At 52.8% G+C, this 25,888-nt stretch overlaps 1 protein-coding gene across 1 annotated transcript in view; it reads right to left on the bottom strand.

Annotated features, from left to right (window-relative positions):
- The window catches only part of LOC140404661 (RPA-related protein RADX-like), a 51,937-nt gene that overhangs the window by 13,468 nt on the left and 12,581 nt on the right, over positions 1-25,888 (bottom strand). The window contains exons 5-13 of the mRNA XM_072493289.1: positions 24,473-24,564; positions 21,580-21,723; positions 17,864-17,977; positions 17,545-17,718; positions 13,653-13,789; positions 12,921-13,042; positions 10,147-10,227; positions 4,449-4,549; positions 1,094-1,408 (exon numbers count right to left, since the gene is read on the bottom strand). Of these exons, the coding sequence (XP_072349390.1) occupies positions 1,094-1,408; positions 4,449-4,549; positions 10,147-10,227; positions 12,921-13,042; positions 13,653-13,789; positions 17,545-17,718; positions 17,864-17,977; positions 21,580-21,723; positions 24,473-24,564 (1,280 nt within the window). The remainder of the gene's footprint in view (positions 1-1,093; positions 1,409-4,448; positions 4,550-10,146; positions 10,228-12,920; positions 13,043-13,652; positions 13,790-17,544; positions 17,719-17,863; positions 17,978-21,579; positions 21,724-24,472; positions 24,565-25,888) is intronic.

Below are 25,888 nucleotides of genomic sequence, written 5' to 3'. Positions count from 1 at the left end.
AATCCCACTCCCCCACACACTCCCTATAGACTGGTGTCCAATAATAATCCCACTGCCCCACACTCTCCCCATAGATTGGTGCCCAATACTAATCCCACTGTCTCACACTCTCCCCATAGACTGGTGTCCAATACTCATCCCACTGCCCCACACTCTCCCTATAGACTGGTGTCCAATACTAATCCCACTGTCCCACACTCTCCCCATAGACTGGTGTCCAATATTAATCCCACTGTCCCACATTCTTCCCATAGACTGGTATCCAATACTAATCCCACTGTCCCACACTCTCCCCACAGACTGGTGTCCAATACTAATTCCACTGCCCCACACTCTCCCCATAGACTGGTGTCCAATACTAATCCCACTGCCCCACACTCTCCCCACAGACTGGTGTCCAATACTAATCCCACTGCCCCACACTCTCCCCACAGACTGGTGTCCAATACTAATCCCACTGCCCCACACGCTCCCCATAGACTGGTGTCCAATACTAATCCCGCTGTCCCGCACTCTCCCTATAGACTGGTGTCCAATACTAATCCCACTGCCCCACACTCTCCCCACAGACTGGTGTCCAATACTAATCCCACTGCCCCACACTCTCCCCATAGACTGGTGTCCAATACTAATCCCACTGCCCCACACTCTCCCCACAGACTGGTGTCCAATACTAATCCCACTGCCCCACACTCTCCCCATAGACTGGTGTCCAATACTAATCCCACTGCCCCACACTCTCCCCATAGACTGGTGTCCAATACTAATCCCACTGTCCCACCTTTGCCCATAGACTTGTATCTATACTAATTCACTGCCCCACACTCTCCCCATAGACTGGTGTCCAATACTAATCCCACTGTCCCACACTCTCCCCTTAGACTGGTGTCCAATACTAATCCCACTGTCCCACCTTTGCCCATAGACTTGTATCTATACTAATTCACTGCCCCTTGCTCTTACAGCTTTGTCAGAATCCCAAAGCTTGTTTGTACCAGCAGGCCTGTTAAGGCTTAGGACCCCCGAAACAAGCTGCCCACATGTGGCGATAACAGCAGTGAAAAATTGACCCCGTTTCCCAAACTCCCTTTACCTAAAATGGTGACAGTGTAATATCCATGGTGACACGATGTTTCGCAATGTTCGAGATCCTCTGTCTGATCAACTGGGGTACCGGAGAAGATCGAGGGCTGCAGACCAAATGTTTGGAGGAGGAAGGCCTTGTCCCTGAGGTGGAATCGCCGAGCCACCATCTGCGAGATGTCTCCGCGGTGGGGGAGGTGCTCTGGCTGTGGTGAGCAGTCGGTCGAGTGGGCGATTGGCAGGGCTGAGCAGGGGCTCATTGTGGCCTCCTCCACATCCTCTGAGTCTGTGTGGAACTCCTGGCAAGCCTTGGCGAAGCTGAGATCTTTGAAAGAAGGAAGAAAGACTGCATTTGGACCACTCTACTTTCACACCGCACACCCCTTATCTACAATAGTTTATTCTCGCAGTGCTCTCACTGCAGCGTAAGGAAGTCAGCAGCCACTTTGTGCACATTACAATGCCACAAGCAGTAATGACTAAATGGCTAGGAATATACTTTTAATGGCTGAGGACGGAACGCTGACTGGGAAACGTTCCAGTTCTTCCACAGCTCCTGCTGTGGACACTTTTGATTTGAACAGATGGACATCGTCAATATTTAACATCTGAACCCTCAGGACTGAAATCACAATTTAGCCCAACTTAACTGTTGAACACTGTTTAAACTCACAAGATGAAAGTCAGAGTTTAGCTTCAGTCTATTCTATCTGATCAAGGTCGATCACCAAATGCACTGCTCTCTCCCCATAGCCCTGTATCAATCCCCAAACCAGTCCCACTGCCCCGCTCTCTCCCCATACCCCTGTATTAATCCATAAACTAATCCCACTCCCCGCTCTCTCCCCATAGCCCTGTATCAATCCATAAACTAATCCCACTGCCCCTCTCTCTCCCCCTAGCCCTGTATCAATCCCCAAACTAATCCCACTGCCCCACTCTCTCCCCATAGCCCTGTATCAATCCCAAACTAATCCCACTGTCCCGCTCTCAACCATAGCCCTGTTATCAATCTCAAACTAATCCCACTGCCCCGCTCTCTCCCCATAGCCCTATATCAATCCTCAAACTAATCCCACTGTTCCGCTCTCTCCCCATAGACTGGTGTCCAATATTAATCCCACTGCCCCACTCTCTCCCCATAGTCCTGTATCAATCCCAAACTAATCCCACTGCCCCACTCTCTCCCCATAGCCCTGTATCAATCCCCAAACTAATCCCACTCCCAGCTCTCTCCCCATAGCCCTGTATCAATCACAAACTAATCCCACTGTCCCACTCTCTCCCCATAGCCCTGTATCAATCCCAAACTAATTCCACTGCCCCACTCTCTCCATAGCCCTGTATCAATCCCCAAACTAATCCCACTGCCCCGCTCTCTCGCCATAGCCCTGTATCAATCCCAAACTAATCCCACTGCCCCACTCTCTCCATAGCCCTGTATCAATCCCCAAACTAATCCCACTGCCCCGCTCTCTCGCCATAGCCCTGTATCAATCCCCAAACTAATCCCACTGTCCCACTCTCCCCCCATAGCCCTGTATCAATCCCAAACTAATCCCACTGCCCCGCTCTCTCCCCATAGCCCTGTATCAATCACAAACTAATCCCACTGTCCCACTCTCTCCCCATAGCCCTGTATCAATCCCAAACTAATCCCACTGCCCCACTCTCTCCATAGCCCTGTATCAATCCCCACACTAATCCCACTGCCCCACTCTCTCCCCACAGCCCTGTATCAATCCCAAACTAATCCCACTGCCCCACTCTCTCCCCATAGGTCTGTATCAATCCCCAAACTAATCCCACTGCCCCACTCTCTCCCCGTAGGCCTGTATCAATCCCCAAACTAATCCCACTGCCCCGCTCTCTCCCCATAGCCCTGTATCAATCTCAAACTAATCCCACTGTCCCACTCTCTCCCCATAGCCCTGTATCAATCCCAAACTAATCCCACTGCCCCACTCTCTCCCCATAGCCCTGTATCAATCCCCAAACTAATCCCACTGCCCCACTCTCTCCATAGCCCTGTATCAATCCCAAACTAATCCCACTGCCCCACTCTCCCCCCACATCCCTGTATCAATCCCCAAACTAATCCCACTGCCCCACTCTCTCCATAGCCCTGTATCAATCCCAAACTAATCCCACTGCCCCACTCCCTCCCCATAGCCCTGTATCAATCCCCAAACTAATCCCACTGCCCCACTCTCTCCATAGCCCTGTATCAATCCCAAACTAATCCCACTGCCCCACTCTCTCCCCATAGCCCTGTATCAATCCCCAAACTAATCCCACTGCCCCACTCTCTCCATAGCCCTGTATCAATCCCAAACTAATCCCACTGCCCCACTCTCCCCCACATCCCTGTATCAATCCCCAAACTAATCCCACTGCCCCACTCTCCCCCCACATCCCTGTATCAATCCCCAAACTAATCCCACTGTCCCACTCTCTCCATAGCCCTGTATCAATCCCCAAACTAATCCCACTGCCCCACTCTCTCCATAGCCCTGTATCAATCCCAAACTAATCCCACTGCCTCGCTCTCTCCCCATAGCCCTGTACCAATCCCATTGGAGCTCCTCCTGTATTACAAGATTCATTATTCTGTATAACAATCCCAAACTAATCCCTGTTTGCTCTGCTTTTTTCCCTGACTACTACATCAGACTGTTGGGGCCTTTGCACCAACAGATGTCTCTGACTTGAGTCTCTCTCAATAACCTGCCTCATCCCATTTTGGGGTAGCAGTGGAATGAATTAGCCTCTTTCCCAGATGCGTTTAGACGCTCAGAGGGAAAAGTGATTGTAACTCACTCCAGCCCGGGGCACTAATAATAATCTTTATTATTGTCACAAGTAGACTTACATTAACACTGCAATGAAGTTACTGTGAAAAGCCCCTAGTCGCCACACTCCGGGGCCTGTTCGGGTACACGGAGGGAGAATTCAGAATGTCCAATTCACCCAACAGCACGTCTTTCGGGAGGTGAGGGAGGGAACCGGAGCACCCGGTGGAAACCCACGCAGACACGGGGAGAATGTCAGATTCGCACAGACAGTGACCCAAGCCGGGAATGGAACCCGAGACCCTGGCGCTGTGAAGCAACAGTGCTAACCACTGTGCTACCGTGCCGCCCTATCACTGTGCCATTGTTGCCACTACAACAGACTGACTGACGCAACTTCCAGCAGTGCACCGCTCGCTCGGTACTGGCACTGACAGTGGTGTAGCCAGGTTTCTGCAGTGGGACTTGAATTCATGCCTACTTGGAGATGAGATTACTGCGCAGAGTCATGCCTACAGGCTAATCACAGAATAAATCCCTGGGGATGGCAAAGAGGCAACTGTGTATTCAAACCTCGCACAGGACTTTCAGCACGGTTCACAGCCCTCTCACGTGTTGGTGAACGCTGGGTCAGAGTGTGATCCTGGTCGCTCGATCCTGTGTCGTTACGGAGCCTAGGCGAAACAGGAACCAGTTAGATGGTGCTTGTCACCTGCTACATTCTCTAAACGCTTCATAGGGAAGGTTCCGATCAGCACAACTCCCAGTGTTCAAACAAAATCAGTGGCCATCGTACAGTTTTCTAACCCCACCCCCCCCCCACCCCCGAGTTGTGGTCTCTGTCTCCCCCCCCCCACTCGAGTTGTGGTCTCTCTCTCCCCCCCCCACTCGAGTTGTGGTCTCTCTCTCCCCCCCCCACTCAAGTTGTGGTCTCGCTCTCCCCCCCCCCCACTCGAGTTGTAGTCTCTCTCTCCCCCCCCCCCACTCGAGTTGTAGTCTCTCTCTCACCCCCCCCCCACTCGAGTTGTGGTCTCTCTCTCCTCCCCCCCCCACCCGAGTTGTGGTCTCTCTCTCCTCCCCCCCCCCCACTCGAGTTGTGGTCTCTCTCGCCTCCCCCCCACTCGAGTTGTGGTCTCTCTCTCCCCCCCCCACTCGAGTGGTAGTCTCTCTCTCCCCCCCCCACTCGAGTTGTAGTCTCTCTCTCCCCCCCCCACTCGAGTTGTAGTCTCTCTCTTCCCCCCCCCACTCGAGTTGTAGTCTCTCTCTCCCCCCCCACTCGAGTTGTAGTCTCTCTCTCCCCCCCACTCGAGTTGTAGTCTCTCTCTCCCCCCCCACTCAAGTTGTAGTCTCTCTCTCCACCCCCACTCGAGTTGTAGTCTCTCTCTCCCCCCCCCCCACTCGAGTTGTAGTCTCTCTCACCCCCCCCACTCGAGTTGTAGTCTCTCTCTCCCCCCCCACTCGAGTTGTAGTCTCTCTCTCCCCCCCCACTCGAGTTGTAGTCTCTCTCCCCCCCCACTCGAGTTGTAGTCTCTCTCTCCCCCCCCCCACTCGAGTTGTAGTCTCTCTCTCCCCCCCCCACTCGTGTTGTAGTCTCTCTCTCCCCCCCCCCACTCGAGTTGTAGTCTCTCTCTCCCCTCCCCACTCGAGTTGTAGTCTCTCCCCCCCCCCCACTCGAGTTGTAGTCTCTCTCTCCTCCCCCCCCCACTCGAGTTGTGGTCTCTCTCTCCTCCCCCCCCCCCACTCGAGTTGTAGTCTCTCTCTCCCCCCCCCACTCGAGTTGTAGTCTCTCTCTTCCCCCCCCCACTCGAGTTGTAGTCTCTCTCTTCCCCCCCCCCCACTCGAGTTGTAGTCTCTCTCTCCTCCCCCCCCCACTCGAGTTGTGGTCTCTCTCTCCTCCCCCCCCCCCCCCACTCGAGTTGTGGTCTCTCGCTCCTCCCCCCCCCACTCGAGTTGTAGTCTCTCTCTCCCCACCCCCCCCCACTCGAGTTGTGGTCTCTCTCTCTTCCCACACACCCCCACTCAAGTTGTAGTCTCTCCCACAGCTATCTGTCTCAGCTATTTCATGTGATGGAAAAGGGAAAGTTAAAACGGAGCTTCCACTGCCGTCTGGGAAGGTGGATGCAGGAGGCCATTCGGCCTCTCGAGCACGCTCTATCATTTAACTCAATCGTGGCTGATTTTCCACCACAACGCCATCTTCTTGCATTATCCCCGTATCCCCTGATGTCATTGGCATCTCGAAAGCGACTGACCTCGGCTTTGAACTTTCTCAATGACAGCCTCCACAGCCCACTGGGGGAGATTCACCACCATCTGACTGAAAAACATCCTTCCTCATCTCAGTCTTAAATCCTAGAATTCCTGCAGTGCAGAAGGAGGCCAATCAGCCCATCGAGTCTGCACCAACCCTCAGAAAGAGCACCCTGCCTAGGCCCACACCCCTCCTTAGCCCTGTAACCCCATCTAACCTCTTTGGACACTAAGGGGCAATTTAGCATGGCCAGTCCACCCAACCTGCACATCTTGGACTGTGGGAGGAAACCGGAGCACCCGGAGGAAACCCACGCAGACACGGGGAGAACGTGCAGACTCCACACAGACACCCAAGGCCGGAATTAAACCAGGATCCCTGATGCTGTGAGGCAGCAGTGCTTACCCACTGTGCTGCCCTGAGCTCTCAAATCAGTCTCTTTTTCTCAGACTGTGTCCCCTGTTTCTAAACCCTCCTCCGACCAGGGGAAATATCCTTCCTCTATCCACCCTGTCGCACCCTGTACACTTCAATAAGGTCACCTCTCATTCTTCAAAACCTTCAAGAATACAGGGAAGCCTCCTCAATCTTACCTCATCCGACAATCCCCGCTAGATTAGTTTGCTGAACCTACATTACTCTCATCGAGGGCCAGTATATCCTTCCTTAGGTACAAGACCAAAGCTGCACACAATGGTTTCACAAAGGCGGTGTATAATCACAGCAAGACCTCCTCACTCCTCTACTCAAATTCCCTTTCAATAAAGACTATCAACCTTCCTCATTGCTTGCTGCAGCTGCCCCCTGGCTTTCTGTAACTCACGGACAAGAACACCCAGGTTCCTTTGGCCACCAACACATCCCAATCCCGCCCCGTTTAAGATACTCTGCCTTTCTGTTTTCCCTGCCAAAGTTGATAACTTCACATTTCTTCACATCATATTCCATCTGCCATTTTGTGCCTATTCACTTAGCCTGGTGAAATCCCCCTGAAGCCTCTGAGAAATCTCTTCAAAGGTCACACTTCCACCACGTTTTATATCATCAACAAACTTGGAAATGTTAATTTGATTCCCACATCCAAATCATTGATATAGATCGTGATTTCCAAATCACTGATATAGATTGTAATTTCCAAATCACTGATATAGATCGTGATTTCCAAACCATTGATATAGATTATGATTTCCAAATCACTGATATAGATTATGATTTCCAAATCACTGATATCGATTATGATTTCCAAATCACTGATATAGATCATGATTTCCAAATCTGATATAGATCATGATTTCCAAATCATTGATATAGATTGTAATTTCCAAATCATTGATATAGATTGTGATTTCCAAATCACTAATATAGATTATTTCCAAATCGCTGATATAGATTGTGATTTCCAAATCATTGATATAGATTGTGATTTCCAAATCACTGATATTGATTGTGGCTTCCAAATAATTGATACAGATTGTGATTTCTAAATCATTGATATAATCACTGGTAGAGATTGTGATCTCCAAATCACTGATATAGATTGTGATTTCCAAAGCACTGATATAGATTGTGACTTACAAATCATTGATATAGACTCTGATTTGCAAATCACAAATATAGATTATTATTCCCAAATCACTAATATAGATTGTGACTTCCAAGTCATTGATATGGAGCGTGATTTCCAAATAATTGATTAAAGAAAAATTATTTTAGAGTACCTAATTGTTTTTCCAATTAAGTGGCAATTTAGCGTGGTCAATCTACCTACCCTGTACATCTTTAGGTTGTGGGGGTGAGACCCACATAGGCAGGGGGAGAATGTGCAAACTCCACACGGACAGTGACCCGGGGACGGGTTCGAACTTGGGTCCTCAGCGTCGTGAGGCAGCAGTGCTAAACACTGCACCACCGTGCCGCCTCCAATCATTGATATTGATTTCCAAATCATTGATATAGATTGTGATTACCAAATCATTGGTATAGATTGTGATTTCCAAATCATTGATATAGATTGTCATTTCCAAATCATTGGTATAGATTGTGATTGGTTGGGGTCCAAGCACTGATCCTTGCTGTGCCCCACGAGTCGCAGCCTGCCACCCAAGAATGATCAGTCAATCGCTACTCTCTGTTTTCTGCCCGTCAGCCAATTCTCAAACCCCACCAGTATATTACCCCCAATCCCATGTGCTCTATTTTTATTTACTAACCTCTTCTATCAAAGTCCAAATACACCACATCCATAGAGTCATAAAGATCTACGGCACAGAAAAGGCCCTTCAGTCCATTGCCGTCTGTGCCGGTCAAAAACCACCACCTAACAATTCTAATCCCATTTTCCAGCACATGGCCCATAGCCGTGTCTGCCCTGGCATTGCAAGCGCACATCTAAATACTTCTTAACTGTTATGAGTGTCTCTGCCTCCACCCCCCTTTCAGCAGCGAGGTACAGACTCCCCACCCTCTGGGTGGAAAGGTTTTTCCGCACAGCATTGCTGTATCCCTTGATATCCAGGGCTCACTAGATTTGTTGCCTGGGTTTGTGATCTAAAAGTAAGTCCAGGACTGCCCCCTCTCTTGTACGTCCTTCCACATACTGGCTTAAAAAGTTCTTCTGAAATCATTTTAAGAACTCCGCTTCCTTTAAATCTTTCACACAATGGCTAACCCAGTTAATATTGAGGAAGTTGAAAACCCCACTATCAGGACCCTATTACTTTTACACTTCTCTGAAATTTGCCTACATATCTGCTCTTATATTTCTCTTGGACTGTTAGGGAGTCCACAGAACACTCCCAGCAACGTGATTGTTCCTTTTTGGTTTTTAAGTTAATCCTATATTGCTTCATTTGAACAGCCCGCTAAGATGTCCTCTCTCCATAACTGCTGTAATTGATTCCCTGATCAAAATTGCAACACCTCCTTCATTTTACCTCCTTCCAAATCACTGGAAGGATCTTCCCCATCTAACCTGAAGATCACATATCCTGGAATATTGAACTGCCAATCCTGCCCCTCTCTCAACCATGTCTCAGTGACAGCAATGACATCATACCTCTGTGTTATAATTTATGCCCTCAACTCATCTGCCTTGTTCGTCAGACTCCTTGTATTCAAATAAATACCATCCTATGTTGCCAAAGTTCCTTGGACTTAACTAGTGGAGGAATTTATGTCTTCCTTGACTCACCTGATGCCTCTTCTAATTTTGGCTGTGCATCTATCCTTCGGGGTCCCAGCTCCCTGCCAAGTTAGTTTAAACCCTCCACTGTTTCTCCTTTATCTATGCTACAAGTAACATCCACAAACCTCTCCCAGCAAGTTTGTCAAACATGATTTCGCTTTCCTAAATCTGCCCAATCCTACCATTACTTTCGAAGTGCCCAGTTATCCCTTTATAATAGATGTCGGCATTTTCCCTACTACTGACGTCAGGCTGACAGGTCTGTATTTCTCTGCTTTCTCCCTCCATCCATTCCTAAATCGTGGGGTTACATTTACTACCTGCTAATCTTGAAAGCACTGTTGCAGAATGTATAGAATTTTGAAAATTGATCTCCAATGCATCCTCTATCTCTGTAGCAACCCCTTTAATTGTATAGTTTTTAATTGCATGCAGGCGCTGGACATGAATTGGGGATTCACTCGTGCTCCTGCAGATGGACACAGACTGAAACTGTGGTTGTTGAATTCGGGAGGTACATGCCTATAACGTGTAACTGGAAATAAATGTGAATATAATAGTGTAAAGTTTGGCTCTAGTTCTGTCTCTCACCAACTGGTTTTCTGGAGTAAAGCACAGTGACTCTTAATGGAAAGTATTCATACACGGGGGCAGAGGGCGAGAGCGTCGGGTACACTCACCCTCTAAACCACCATGGTTAAGTTGTCACCCAATACTTAACCGTCTGGATTGGCTGGGGAATGGAGCAGAGAGTGAAAAGCCAGCACCCTCAGCAGAGACTTGGGGATTATTTGAAAGAAGCACATTGTTGAGTGGTGAGTGAAGGCTCCTGTTACCTTGCTGACGGCCGCTTTTTACTGCCTTTTCGTCTTCTTTTCTGTGACAAGCCCGCTTGTTTTCCGAGAGGACTTCCACTCCTGCAATATAAAGATCCAGTGATTCATTCAGTCACGTCTCCATCACAGAGCAGCACAGGGCCTGGCTTCCTGACTCCCCACCTCTTGTCTTAAAGCTAGTTCTGGTGCTGAGGTCAAGCCTCAATGTGAGTCGCCTACTCCGGCTCATTCTTCCCCAAGGTCTCCAAACGGAGCCAGTCTTTAGCTCCCGTAATTATTCCCTTCCTTCGGCTATCCATAAGAACTTAAACACGAAGCTTGATATCACCTGCTCACTACGTTTTCACTAATCTTCCTATCTTGGTCACAAATTACACGGTTTGCTGATGATTGATACTTGAGCTGTTTGACGCAGTGTCTCAGTAAAGAGTATTAGGAAAGCCCCGGCTGCAATCTCAGCACAGGCAGCAATGTGATAGGGGGCAGGATTCTCCGGTCGGCGATGCCAAAATCGCATTCGGTGATCGGCCGGACAATCCCCGTTCACGACTGAATCGCGTGATGCACTGCCCCGTCCAAAGCGGCACTCTGAGAGGTCCTCCCCCGCTATTTCGACAGCGCTCCACTTCCACGACAGCGCCCCGCCTCCTCGCCAGCGCCCCGCCTCGACAGCGGCACGCCTCCTCGCCAGCGCCCCGCCTCCTCGCCAGCGCCGCGCCTCCTCGCCAGCGCCGCGCCTCCTCGACAGCGCCACGTCTCGACAGCGCCACGCCTCCTCGGCAGCGCCCCGCCTCCTCGACAGCGCCACGCCTCCTCGACAGCGCCACGCCTCCTCGACAGCGCCACGCCTCCTCGACAGCGCCACGCCTCCTCGACAGCGCCACGCCTCCTCGACAGCGCCCCGCCTCCTCGACATCACCCGCTTTACTCGACAGCGCCCCGCCTTCCCGACAGAGCCCCGCCTTCCCGACAGAGCCCCGCCTTCCCGACAGAGCCCCGGCTTCCCGACAGAGCCCCGGCTTCCCGACAGAGCCCCGCCTTCCCGACAGAGCCCCGCCTTCTCGACAGAGCCCCGCCTACTCGACTGAGCCCCGCCTTCTCGACAGAGCCCCGCCTTCTCGACAGAGCCCCGCCTTCTCGACAGAGCCCCGCCTTCTCGACAGAGTCCCGCCTTCTCGGCAGCGCCACGCCTTCTCGGCAGCGCCACGCCTTCTCGACAGCGCCACGCCTCCTCGACAGCGCCACGCCTCCTCGACAGCGCCACGCCTCCTCGACAGCGCCACGCCTCCTCGACAGCGCCACGCCTCCTAGACAGCGCCACGCCTCCTAGACAGTGCCACGCCTCCTCGACATCACCTGCTTTACTCGACAGCGCCCCGCCTTACTCGACAGCGCCCCGCCTTACTCGACAGCGCCCCGCCTTACTCGACAGCGCCCCGCCTGACTCGACAGCGCCCCGCCTGACTCGACAGCGCCCCGCCTGACTCGACAGAGCCCCGCCTTACTCGACAGAGCCCCGCCTTACTCGACAGCGCCCCGCCTTACTCGACAGCGCCCCGCCTTACTCGACAGCGCCCCGCCTTACTCGACAGCGCCCCGCCTTACTCGACAGCGCCCCGCCTTACTCGACAGCGCCCCGCCTTCTCGACAGCGCCCCGCCTTACTCGACAGCGCCCCGCCTTACTCGACAGCGCCCCGCCTTACTCGACAGCGCCCCGCCTTACTCGACAGCGCCCCGCCTTACTCGACAGCGCCCCGCCTTACTCGACAGAGCCCCGCCTTCTCGACAGAGCCCCGCCTTCTCGACAGAGCCCCGCCTTCTCGACAGAGCCCCGCCTTCTCGACAGAGCCCCGCCTTCTCGACAGAGCCCCGCCTTCTCGACAGCGCCACGCCTTCTCGACAGCGCCACGCCTTCTCGACAGCGCCCCGCCTTACTCGACAGCGCCCCGCCTTACTCGACAGCGCCCCGCCTTACTCGACAGCGCCCCGCCTTACTCGACAGCGCCCCGCCTTACTCGACAGCGCCCCGCCTTACTCGACAGCGCCCCGCCTTACTCGACAGCGCCCCGCCTTACTCGACAGCGCCCCGCCTTACTCGACAGCGCCCCGCCTTACTCGACAGCGCCCCGCCTTACTCGACAGCGCCCCGCCTTACTCGACAGCGCCCCGCCTTACTCGACAGCGCCCCGCCTTACTCGACAGCGCCCCGCCTTACTCGACAGCGCCCCGCCTTACTCGACAGCGCCCCGCCTTACTCGACAGCGCCCCGCCTTACTCGACAGAGCCCCGCCTTACTCGACAGCGCCCCGCCTTACTCGACAGCGCCCCGCCTTCTCGACAGCGCCCCGCCTTACTCGACAGAGCCCCGCCTTACTCGACAGCGCCCCGCCTTACTCGACAGCGCCCCGCCTTACTCGACAGCGCCCCGCCTTACTCGACAGCGCCCCGCCTTACTCGACAGCGCCCCGCCTTACTCGACAGCGCCCCGCCTTACTCGACAGCGCCCCGCCTTACTCGACAGCGCCCCACCTTACTCGACAGCGCCCCACCTTACTCGACAGCGCCCCGCCTTCTCGACAGAGCCCCGCCTTCTCGAATGAACCCCGCCTTCTCGACAGAGCCCCGCCTTCTCGACAGAGCCCCGCCATCTCGACGGCACCCCGCCTTCCCCAAAGCGCCCCACCTTCACGACCGTGGCGTCCAGCTTTCACAAGTACAAATATCCAAGAACAGGAAAATTCCACCTCCTCCACACATGGATAATAAGCTTCACCTTGTGAGAGGAATCACTGGACTTTTGTTTCTTGTTTTGTCTGGGAATGATTGGTCTGCATTAAACAATTCTTCAAACTCCTCGATTCCTCCAATGCCCACGTCTCTTCTGTCACAGGCGGACTGGAAAAGAAGAATTTTATAAAACATCAACTGGCTAATTGCCAGGTTGGAAATCCGATCATAGGACATCAACCGCCTGCCCTACCATCAGAGAACAGCTCCGTAAATGCCTGTGGCAGTGTGTCTGTTGCCCAATACAATTTCTTGACCTGGTCAAAGGCGGCCTTGTTAGTCTATCATTGCCGAGTCATCATTTTGGTGCACTCATGTAAAACAGAAAATCATATTTCTGTCACACCCTGAAATGACCTTGGGGTGTTTCTAAACTCTAACAGCCAATGAATGATTTTGACGTTAAGTCACGGTTGTGGTGGAGGAAGCAAGGCTGCCAATTTGGACACAGCCAGCTCCCATGTGATAGTGACCACTACATCCGTTTTCTAGTGGTGCCAGTTGTTATCGGCCAGGATTGTTCAGGAATGAAATTGTGGTGTGGGATCTTTCTGTGCACCTTGCGTGACAGATGGGGACTGGGTTTCACCTGTCACCTCCAATTCCTCCCTTTTCCCCACACCACTCCAGCCAATGGGTTCTGCACAATTCTCCATTCTTCGCCCATTCGCTTTGCCACTGACCCATTACTGAACAGTTACTTTGCCAGCTCCATTACCTCTCCATCCACCTTGGCCAGTGATTGGTATGTTACAGATATGATGCGTCCCTGGACAGTGACCCGCCTGTACTCGCGGTACTCCAGTTGATTCAGGAGCTGCTTCAGCTCGGACATCGTAGTCAAGGGGCATCTACCTGGGGAAGAAAGAAAGCTTCAAAAAAAAAAACCTTCTAAATTTCCCAGCTCCTTTCCCGAAGGCAATGCCAGCTCACTTATCAACACAACGAATAGTCACGCCTTTACACCGTGAAGGAATGTAGAAGATTTACAGCACAGAATCAGACCATTCGGCCCATCCTTCCATAGGATAACTGACCAGGTCATCTGTACAGTGATTGGTTGGAGAGCTGATGATGACACCAATGGGGTTCTCCCCCCTGCTCTTCACTGAATAACACAGTATAGAAACACAGAAATTGGAAGGAGGAGGCCATTCGGCACCTCAAGCCTGCTCCGCCTTTCATTATGATAAGACATAGGAGCAGAATTAGGCCTCTCGGCCCATCGAGTCTAGCCCGCCATTCAATCATGGTTGATGTTTTCCTCATCCCCATTCTCCTGCCTTCTCCCCATATCCCTGAATTAATCTCGAACCAATAATCTCAGCCTGCATACCCACATCCTTCACTCTACTATTACCATAAATTCAATGCCAGGCATACCAAGAACTTGTGCAGCTGCAGCACTGGATTACATGCAAGCTATAGACAGAGGAAGCACGCTACAGATCCCACAGCCAGTGGATCAAAGCTCTGCAGGCCGATTACATCCAGTCGTGAATGGTGGGGGACAATTAAACAATTAACGGGAGGCGGCAGCTCCTCAAATCCCCATCCTCAATGATGGGCGCCTGGTGCACGCACAAAAACATAGAATATAGGAGCAGGAGGCCATTCGGCCCTTCGAGCCTGCTTCGCCATTCAGCACGATCATGGCTGATCAATACCGTGATCCTGCCTTCCCCCCCCATATCCTTTGATCTCCGTTCCAAGCGTTGTCTCAAACTACTTCTGGCAAACACACAGGGTTTTGGCTTCACCTACTTCCTGTGGTAACCGATTCCACAGGCCAACCCATCTCTGGGTGAAGGAATTTCTCACCTGTCCTAAAGGGTCTTCCCCGTATCCTCAGTCGGTGACCCCTGGTTCCGGCCACCCCCCACCATCGGGAACATGGATCTTTTACATTCGCCATAAATGGTAGATGCAGTCTTGTTGTAATGTTTCATCTGAAAGGTGGCACCTCTGACAGTGCGGCACTCCCTCAGTACTGATCCTCTGACAGTGCGGCACTCCCTCAGTACTGACCCTCAGACAGTGCGGCACACCCTCGGTACTGACCCTCCGATAGTGCGGCACTCCCTCAGTACTGACCCTCAGACAGTGCGGCACTCGCTCAGTACTGACCCTCTGACAGTGCAGCACTCCCTCAGTACTGACCCTCTGACAGTGCGGCACTCCCTCAGTACTGACCCTCTGACAGTGCGGCACTCCCTCAGTACTGACCCTCTGACAGTGCGGCACTCCCTCAGTACTGACCCTCTGACAGTGCGGCACTCTCTCAGTACTGACCCTCTGACAGTGCGGCACTCCCTCAGTACTGACCCTCTGACAGTGCGGCACTCCCTCAGTACTGACCCTCAGACAGTGCGGCACTCCCTCAGTACTGACCCTCTGACAGTGCGGCACTGCCTCAGTACTGACCCTCTGACAGTGCGGCACTCTCTCAATACTGACCCTCTGACAGTGCGGCACTCACTCAGTACTGACCCTCTGACAGTGCGGCACTCCCTCAGTACTGACCCTCTGACAGTGCGGCACTCCCTCAGTACTGACCCTCTGACAGTGCGGCACTCTCTCAATACTGACCCTCTGACAGTGCGGCACTCCCTCAGTACTGACCCTGACAGTGCGGCACTCACTCAGTACTGACCCTCTGACAGTGCGGCACTCCCTCAGTACTGACCCTCTGACAGTGCGGCACTCCCTCAGTACTGACTCTCTGACAGTGCAGCACTCCCTCGGTACAGACCCTCTGACAGTGCGGCACTCCCTCAGTACTGACCCTCTGACAGTGCGGCACTCCCTCAGTACTGACCCTCTGACAGTGCAGCACTCCCTCAGTACTGACCCTCCGACAGTGCGGCAATCTCTCAGTACTGACCCTCTGACAGTGCGGCACTCACTCAGTACTGACCCTCTGACAGTGCGGCACACCCACAGTCCTGACCCTCTGACAGTGCGGCACTCCCTCAGTACTGACCCTCTGACAGTGCAGCACTCCCTCAGTACTGACCCTCTGACAGTGCGGCACTCCCTCAGTACTGACCCTCTGACAGTGCAGCACTCCCTCAGTACTGACCCTCTGACAGTGCAGCACTCTCTCCGTGCTGACCCTCTGACAGTGCAGCACTCCCTCAGTACTGACCCTCTGACAGTGCAGCACTCCCTCAGTACTGACCCTCTGACAGTGCGGCACTCCCTCAGTACTGACCCTCTGACAGTGGAGCACCCCCTCAGTACTGACCCTCTGACAGTGCAGCACTCCCTCAGCACTGACCCTCTGACATTGCAGCACTCCCTCAGTACTGACCCTCTGATAGTGCAGCGCTCCCTCAGCACAGACCCTCTGACAGTGCAGCACTCCCTCAGTACTGACCCTCTGACAGTGCGGCAATCTCTCAGTACTGACCCTCTGACAGTGCGGCACTCCCTCATTACTGACCCTCTGACAGTGCGGCACTCACTCAGTACTGACCCTCTGACAGTGCGGCACACCCACAGTACTGACCCTCTGACAGTGCGGCACTCCCTCAGTACTGACCCTCTGACAGTGCAGCACTCCCTCAGTACTGACCCTCTGACAGTGCAGCACTCCCTCAGTACTGACCCTCTGACAGTGCAGCACTCCCTCAGTACTGACCCTCTGACAGTGCAGCACTCTCTCCGTGCTGACCCTCTGACAGTGCAGCACTCCCTCAGTACTGACCCTCTGACAGTGCAGCAGTCCCTCAGTACTGACCCTCTGTCAGTGCGGCACTCCCTCAGTACTGGCCCTCGGACAGTGCGGCACTCCCTCAGTACTGACCCTCTGACAGTGTGGCACGCCCTCAGTACTGACCCTCTGACAGTGCAGCACTCCCTCAGTCCTGACTCTCTGACAGTGCAGCACTCCCTCAGTCCTGACTCTCTGACAGTGCCGCACTCCTCAGTACTGACGCTCTGACAGTGCGGCACTCCCTCAGTACTGACCCTCTGACAGTGCAGCACTCCCTCAGTACTGACCCTCTGACAGTGCAGCAGTCCCTCAGTACTGACCCTCTGACAGTGCGGCACTCCCTCAGTACTGACCCTCTGACAGTGCGGCACTCCCTCAGTACTGACCCTCTGACAGTGTGGCACGCCCTCAGTACTGACCCTCTGACAGTGCAGCACTCCCTCAGTCCTGACTCTCTGACAGTGCCGCACTCCTCAGTACTGACGCTCTGACAGTGCGGCACTCCCTCAGTACTGACCCTCTGACAGTGCAGCACTCCCTCAGTACTGACCCTCTGACAGTGCGGCACTCCCTCAGTACTGACCCTCTGACAGTGCGGCACGCCCTCAGTACTGACCCTCTGACAGTGCGGCACTCCCTCAGTACTGACTGACAGTGCGGCACTCCCTCAGTGCTGACCCTCTGGCAGTGCCGCACTCCTCAGTACTGACCCTCTGTCAGTACCGCACTCCCTCAGTAACAGCACTGGGAGCATCAGGCTGGATTGTGCGCCCAGGTTTCGACAGTTAGAGACCACAACCTACTGACCCATGGGCAGCAAGGGAGGAGGGAAGGCTTCAGAAGATTAACCAACACCACACGTTTAGCAAGTGACTGGTTGGGGTTCCCTCACCGAGTATTTCACGCCGATAATCCCGCTCGCTGGAAGGGAGGGGAGGATAGCTGTAAGATCCACCAATCAGAGTGCGGCTCAGTCTATCGCTTTCTTGATCCTTGGCAGATTTTATCCAGGTAATAAACTCTTTTACCTTGCGGTTTTTCACATAGGGCTTTCCTTGATGATGTCCTAAAGGAGGCAAAGGGGGAAAATAAAAACCTATGAAAAATATTGATCGACTCTGCTTCCATTCCCCTTTTAAAGGTGCTGACTAATCCAGATTCAACTCTACACCACAGTTCCCACCTAACAGTCCTATTGCCAGTGTACATACCATTGACATATACCTGGCTGTACTCGGTGGTGAGCAGATAAGGGAATGTTGTCTGTCCACTGGGATCGATCACTTGGCATTCCACCGTGACATTCGTACACACAAGCAAGGTCACTTAAATGCGAGAAAGAAAAAAAAACACTTTAGAGCATGTATTTTTATTTCAGCCGAGTCGCTCTGTTTATCTTAGAATCTTTTCGTTCCTCAGGGTAGTGTCCTCGGCCCAACCACCTTCAGCTGCTTCAGCAATGACCTTCCTTCCAGCAGAAGGGCAGAAGTGGGGATGTTTGCGGATGACTGCACAATGTTCATCGCCATTCGCGACTCCTCAGATAATGAAGCAGTCCGTGTCCAAATGCAGCAAGACCCGGACAATATCCAGTCTCGGGCTGACAAGTGGCAAGTTACATTCGCTCCACACAAGTGCCAGGCAATGACCACCTCCGACAAGAGAGGATCTAACCATCGCCCCTCGACATTCAATGGCATTACCATCGCTGAATCCCCCACTATCAACGTCCTGGGGGCTACCATTGATCAGAAACTGAACTGGACCCGGCCACATTAATACTGTGGCTACCAGGGCAGGTCAGAGGCTGGGAATCCCCCCCCCAAAGCCTGTCCACCATCCACACGGCACAAGTCAGGAGTGCGATGGAATGCTCTCCACTTGCCTGGATGAGCGCAGCTCCAACAACACTCGAGAAGCTCGACACCATCCAGGACAAAGCAGCCCCGCTTGATTGCTCCCCTTCCACAAATATTCACTCCCTCCCCCACCGACGCACAGTGGCAGCCGTGTGTACCGTCTACAAGATGCACTGCAGCAACTCACCAAGGCTCCTTAGGCAGCACCTTCCAAACCCACCACCTCTACCATCTAGAAGGACAAGAGCAGCAGATACCTGGGAACCCCACCACCTGGAGGTTCCCCTCCGAGTCACTCACCGCCCTGACTTGGAAATATATCGGCCGTTCCTTCCCTGTCGCTGGGTCAACATCATGGAACTCCCTAACAGCATTGTGGGTGTACCTACACCACAGGGACTGCAGCAGTTTCAAGAAGGCGGCTCACCCACCTTCTCAAGCGGCAATTAGGGATGGGCAACAAATGCGGGGCCTGAGCCACATCCCGTAAAAACAAAATTTTAAAAATGACTACAAGGTTGAGTGTCCCCCATGGTGATGCTGCTGAATAGTTTAGGATCTGTACGACAGGCGGACCTGTCCCGTTAAGGATACCAGTTAAGTATTTCTTGTTGAAAAAGCAAATTGCAGTAACTTCAGCCACTTTATTTCGGGTGGCATTTCCAAATTTGCTGGTTTAGCACAGGGCTAAATCGCTGTCTTTGAAAGCAGACCAAGGCAGGCCAGCAGCACGGTTCAATTCCCGTACCGGCCTCCCCGAACAGGCGCCGGAATGTGGCGACTAGGGGCTTTTCACAGTAACTTCATTGAAGCCTACTTGTGACAATAAGCGATTTTCATTTCATTTGATTTCAGGTTTCCATTGCTGAACTGGTTTCCTTTCTCTATGAAATAACTCTACATGTGTCAGGAGCGGGGAGGGGGGTAAATTTAAACTGCCCTGACCTCCCCTCTCACTATCCCTCTATAAACAGAAAGATGTTTAGATTATTTGCATTTCCTCCTTTATATTTTCCTCAACCCTTAAATCTGGAGTGTTCCAATCCTCGCTGAATAACTTGCACAGGAAACTGGAGGTGAGATAGAATAAAAGGGGCTGGTTTATTTTTACACAGATCCTGTCTGCACGCGGAGTGAGTTAGTCTCAGAGGCAGGAGTTCCAACGTCCGTCCAGCAGTTCTGATGTGGGCCGGAGTTCATTCTACTGCCACCTGCTGGGTGGCTGACAGCACAGGCTGTTTGCCTGGAGTCCTCCACTCGTCGGAGGTCAAACAGTAACTGACGATAGGGGCCAAAGACTATAATCATGAAAGGCATTCGAGCGGTCCGTGTCTTGGTCACGTGATACCTTGTTAAATAAGGCCCCCCTGGTTGAAACCATTGTGCTGGAACAGTTAATGCTGAAGCCATTCGCACCATTATTGGAGATTAGGACTTGCTTGCAAGCGGCTGTCTTTGTTTGAAGCTCGATGAGGTAGACCGACCAGCCGCTGAGCCAGTGTATTAGCTTGGCGGCGATGGGGATGTTTATGCGATGCAAACATTCTGGGCGTTTGAGGTGTTCACCTTTTGCTCACTTTGAAACAGCTCAGAAACGCCCGGAAGCTTGTGACCAGCTGGAGAATCTCGTCTGCTCAGCAATTGCCCAAATTTTGAAAAGCACAAACTATGATTTTATAAAGCAGTCCAGCTCTTGAATGTGTATATTTATATTGATTCACGTCTCGGCCACGACAGTGACAAAGTGCGACATCTTCATCAATGATGCACCAAGGATGGCAGACAAGTGTCAGACATTTAGGGGCTGGATTAGCACAGTGGGCTAAACAGCTGGCTTGTGATGCAGAACGAGGCCAGCAGCGCGGTTCAATTCCTGTACCGGCCTCCCCGAACAGGCGCCGGAATGTGGTGACTAGGGGCTTTTCACAGTAACATCATTGAAGCCTACTTGTGACAATAAGCGATGATTATTATTTATCACATACCAACTGATCTCCTACGTCATTGCTGACAATAATTTGGATGCTGTGCTCTTTGATAGGGGCCTGTTACAGGCGTGTAGAGGACTAATGTTGACAGGACGGGGTCGCATTTAACATCTTGCTTGTACTGTGAATGTTACAAAGGGTGCTATTCGCACAATGGTAAACTGAGGTTCCAATCTGCCTTTCTGGATGTGAACGAGTCCATGGCTTTATTCAGAAAAGACAGGGTTGATAAGGATACACTATTTCCACTGGTTGGAGATTCTAAAACTAGGGGGCTTGTCTAAAACTTAGGGCCAGACGGTTCAGCAGAGATGTTGGGAAGAACTTCACTCAGATACTGGTAGAGGTTTGGAAATCTCTCCCACAAACAGCAGTTGAAGCTGGAACAGTTGTTCATTTTAAAGCTGAGATATATTTTTGTTAAGCAAAGATATTAAGGGATACGAGCCAAAGGCAGGGATATGGAGCTAGGCCACCGATCAACCATGATCCAGCCAAATCTACCACAAGGAAAACGACCTGCTCACTATCACAGTGTGGAGTCCTGCTGTGCACAAGCTGGCTTCTACATTATAAATCGGGTACCCATTGGTTGCAAAGTGATTTTGGACGCCCTGAGGTTGTGACATTCAAATCTTCCTTCCTCGTTTCACGTCAAGCACCAGAATGAACTATGTGACATGGGGACCGCTGCCTGGGGAAAGCGGGCAGCATGATCAAAGACCCCTCCAACTTCTTCCATTGGGCAGGAGATACAGGAGTCTGAGAACACGCACGAACAGACTCAAAAACAGCTTCTTCCCCACTGTCACCAGACTCCTAAATGACCCTCTTATGGACTGACCTCATTAACACTACACCCCTGTATGCTTCACCCGATGCCAGTGCTTACGTAGTTACATTGTGTACCTTGTGTTGCCCTATTATGTATTTTCTTTTCTTCCCTTTTCTTCCCGTTGATCTGTTGATCTGCTCACAGAAAAATACTTTTCACTGTACCTCGGTACACGTGACAATAAACCAATCCAATCGAATCGACCTTTCCCACCGGCCACATGGCAGAGATGTGGAGCCCCTTACCCGTGTTGTCCGCCACGCTGCACGGGGCGATCTGAGCCTGAATCTCAGGCTGCGAGGTCGAGAAAAGCTTCAGGACAAAAGGTTCCGACGCTGTCCCATCGATCAGGTGCAGCCAGCGGTAAACCAGGAATTCATCGGGGCGTTCTGCAAAGGTCAAATTCACATGGAAGAGAAGCTGGAACAAACTAGTTAATTCAAAGTGTGTCGACTAGTGGAATGAGTGGGGAGAAAGGGGTAATTTTCAGGATGGCAGCCGGTGACTAGTGGTGTGCCTCAGGGGTCGGTGCTGGGACCACAACTTTTCACAATGGACATTAATGATCTGGAAGAAGGTACTGAAGGCTCTGTTGCTACGTTTGCAGATGATACAACGATCTGTAGAGGGACAGGTAGTATGGAGGAAGCAGGCGGGCTGCAGAAGGACTTGGGCAGGCTAGGAGAGTGGGCAATGAAGTGGCAGATGGAATACAATGTGGAAAAATGTGAGGTTGTGCACTTTGGAAGGAGGAATGGAGGCAAAGACTATTTTCCAAATGGGGAAATGCTTATGAAATCAGAAGCACAAAGGGACTTGGGAGTCCTTGTTCATGATTCTCTTAAGGTTAATGTGCAGGTTCAGTCGGCAGTTAGGAAGGCAAACGCAATGTTAGCATTCATGTCGAGAGGGCGAGAATACAAGAGCAGGGATGTACTGCTGAGGCTATATAAGGCTCTGGTCAGACCCCACTTGGAGTATTGTGAGCTGTTTTGGGCCCCGTATTGAAGGAAGGATGTGCTGGCCTTGGAAAGGGTCCAGAGGAGGTTCACAAGAATGATCCCTGGAATGAAGAGCTTGTCGTATGAGGAATGGTTGAGGACTCTGGGTCTGTACCCAGATGGGCTGGTTTAGCACAGTGGTCTAAACAGCTGGCTTGTAATGCAGAACAAGACAAGCAGCGCGGGTTCAATTCCCGTACCAGCCTCCCCGAACAGGCGCCAGAATGTTGCGACTAGGGGCTTTTCACAGTAACTTCATTGAAGCCTACTTGTGACAATAAGGGATTATTATTATTACTCGTTGGAGTTTAGAAGGATGTGGGGGATTTTATTGAAACTTACAGGATACTGCGAGGCCTGGATAGAGTGGACGTGGAGAGGATGTAAGAAAAACTTGAACCAGAGGACACAATCTCAGATTAAAGGGACGATCCTTCAAAACAGAGATGAGGAGGAATCTCTTCAGCCAGAGGGTGGTGAATCTGTGGAACTCTTTGCCGCAGAAGGCTGTGGAGGCCAAATCACTGAGTGTGTTTAAGACAGAGAGAGATAGGTTCTTGATTAATAAGGGGATCAGGGGTTATGGGGAGAAGGCAGGAGAATGGGAAAAGAAAAATATCAGCCATGATTGAATGATGGAGCGGACATGATGGGCCGAAAGGCCTAATTCTGCTCCTATGTCTTATGGACTTAACAAAGGTCACTTAATCCAGCAGCATTGATTGAGGCCATTTGGCCCATCGTCCTCATGCCAGTGCTTTGAAAGACCATTAAATTAGTACCACTACTGCTCTTTCTCCAGAGCAGTGCAAATATTTCCTTTCAATGTATTTATTAAATTCTGTTTATAAGTCCAGATGTCAGCTATAGGGTGTGAGAGGTGTCTGGGAGTGAGGGACAGGAAGTGAGGGACAGGGAGTGAGGGACGGGGAGTGAGGGACGGGGAGAGAGGGACGGGGAGTGAGGGGCGGGGAGTGAGGGACGGGGAGTGAGGGGCGGGGAGTGAGGGGCGGGGAGTGAGGGGCGGGGAGTGAGGGGCGGGGAGCGAGGGGCGGGGAGCGAGGGGTGGGGAGCGAGGGGCGGGGAGCGAGGGGCGGGGAGCGAGGGGCGGGGAGCGAGGGGCGGGGAGCGAGGGGCGGGGAGCGAGGGGCGGGGAGCGAGGGGCGGGGAGCGAGGGGCGGGGAGCGAGGGGCGGGGAGCGAGGGACGGGGAGCGAGGGACGGGGAGCGAGGGACGGGGAGCGAGGGACGGGGAGCGAGGGACGGGGAGCGAGGGACGGGGAGCGAGGGACGGGGGGAGAGGTGTCTGGGAGTGAGGGACAGGGAGTGAGGGACAGGGAGTGAGGGACATGGAGTGAGGGACAGGGAGTGAGGCACAGGGAGTGAGGGACAGGGAGTGAGGCACGGGGAGTGAGGCACGGGGAGTGAGGCACGGGGAGTGAGGGACGGGGAGTGAGGGACGGGGAGTGAGGGACGGGGAGTGAGGGACGGGGAGTGAGGCACGGGGAGTGAGGCACGGGGAGTGAGGCACGGGGAGTGAGGCACGGGGAGTGAGGGACGGGGAGTGAGGGACGGGGAGTGAGGGGCGGGGAGTGAGGCGCGGGGAGTGAGGCGCGGGGAGTGAGGCGCGGGGAGTGAGGCGCGGGGAGTGAGGCGCGGGGAGTGAGGCGCGGGGAGTGAGGCGCGGGGAGTGAGGCGCGGGGAGTGAGGCGCGGGGAGTGAGGCGCGGGGAGTGAGGCGCGGGGAGTGAGGCGCGGGGAGTGAGGGACGGGGAGTGAGGGACGGGGAGTGAGGGACGGGGAGTGAGGGACGGGGAGTGAGGGACGGGGAGTGAGGGACGGGGAGTGAGGGACGGGGAGTGAGGGACGGGGAGTGAGGGACGGGGAGTGAGGCACGGGGAGTGGGGACGGGGAGTGAGGGACGGGGAGTGAGGCACGGGGAGTGAGGGACGGGGAGTGAGGGTAGGGAGTGAGGGACGGGGAGTGAGGCACAGGGAGTGAGGCACAGGGAGTGAGGCACAGGGAGTGAGGCACAGGGAGTGAGGCACAGGGAGCGAGGCACAGGGAGCGAGGCACAGGGAGCGAGGCACAGGGAGTGAGGCACAGGGAGTGAGGCACAGGGAGTGACAGTGTGCCTACCTTTGCTTCGGATACGCTCCTGTCTACCGACAAAGATAACAAGACCAATAATGTCGCGCACATCTCCAGAGCGAAGCGCTGACAATTCCTTCCTGCATCAATAATCAAACAGGACTCAGTTACTAATTCACCAGTAATAGTTTCTTGGTCGTACTGAATTTGGGTGTTGCTGAAAAAAGAGATATGCTGTCAACACTTTTCTTTTTTGCATTCATCAAATACCAAATTTCAAATTGAACAATGGAGACAAAGAATCACATTCGGCACATCAACCCTACACTGACCCTCTGAAAGAGCACCCAATCCCCCGCCCTATCCCTGGAACTCCATCTAACCGTTGAACATTAAGGGGCAATTTATCATGGCCAATCCACCTAACCTGAATATCTTTGGACTGTGGGAGGAGACCGGAGCACCCGGAGGAAACCCACGCAGACACCTGGAGAACGTGCAAACTCCACACAGACACCCAAGGGTTCGAACCCGGGTCCCTGGCGGTGTGAGGCAGCAGTGCTAACCACGTTGTATTCTTCCGGAAAACATATTGGACTCAACCTTAACTTTTGTTTCTCTCCACAGAATCTGCTGGAACTGTTCAGTTCTTCCAGTACTATCTGGATTCAATTGAGAGTTCCTGTATCTGCAGTGTTTGCTTTTACTTCACTTGGTATAGCTGATGTCAAGAAAACAAATGTCATGTTTCTCTTTTGGTAATATCATTGTATGTACTGCAAGACAGGCTAGTGGGGTGTAAGTATGGTAACTGGAGTAAAAGACACGGTGACCTCAGGAGGTTTATTATGCTAATGAACCAAGAGGAACTTCAATCAGAATTTTACATAACAAAAGGAATCATTTTGAATTGAGTTGTTTTAGTTCAAAGGGGGATATACATAGGTTATAAAAATGGTCTAAATAGGCAGGGTAAGTTTATTTCTTTTAAACCGAAGAGCTAAAGGAATAAATGCTGTCAATTCTGGGAGCAAAGCATTTCTGCAGAGATGGCTGGAAGCAATAGAGAGATCAACGGGAAAGAACGTATTTAAGGCTATGTGAGGGGGTAGCTGCTCAGATCTCCCAGAGGACAGAGGAAAATAACAGGGCATCCGTATTTTTCCTCTCTTAATTCCTTTAAGACATCTGAGGCGGGATTCTCCGACCCCCCGCCGGTTTGGAGCATCGCCGGGGGCTGGCGTGAATCCCGCCCCCGCCGGTTGCCGAATTCTATGGCACCGGATATTCGGCGGGGACGGGAATCGCGCCGGTTGGCGGGCCCCCCCCACCCCCGCGATTCTCCGGCCCGGATGGGCCGAAGTCCCGCTGCTAAAATGCCTGTCCCGCCGGCGTAGATGAAACCACTTACCTTACCGCCGGGACAAGGCGGCGCGGGCGGGCTCCGGGGTCCTGGGGGGGGCG

Source organism: Scyliorhinus torazame, chromosome 31 (assembly GCF_047496885.1).
Source record: "Scyliorhinus torazame isolate Kashiwa2021f chromosome 31, sScyTor2.1, whole genome shotgun sequence".
Lineage (NCBI taxonomy): Eukaryota > Metazoa > Chordata > Chondrichthyes > Carcharhiniformes > Scyliorhinidae > Scyliorhinus > Scyliorhinus torazame.
The sequence above is the reverse complement of the archived record's forward strand: the minus strand, read 5'-3'. Positions and strand labels throughout refer to the sequence as shown.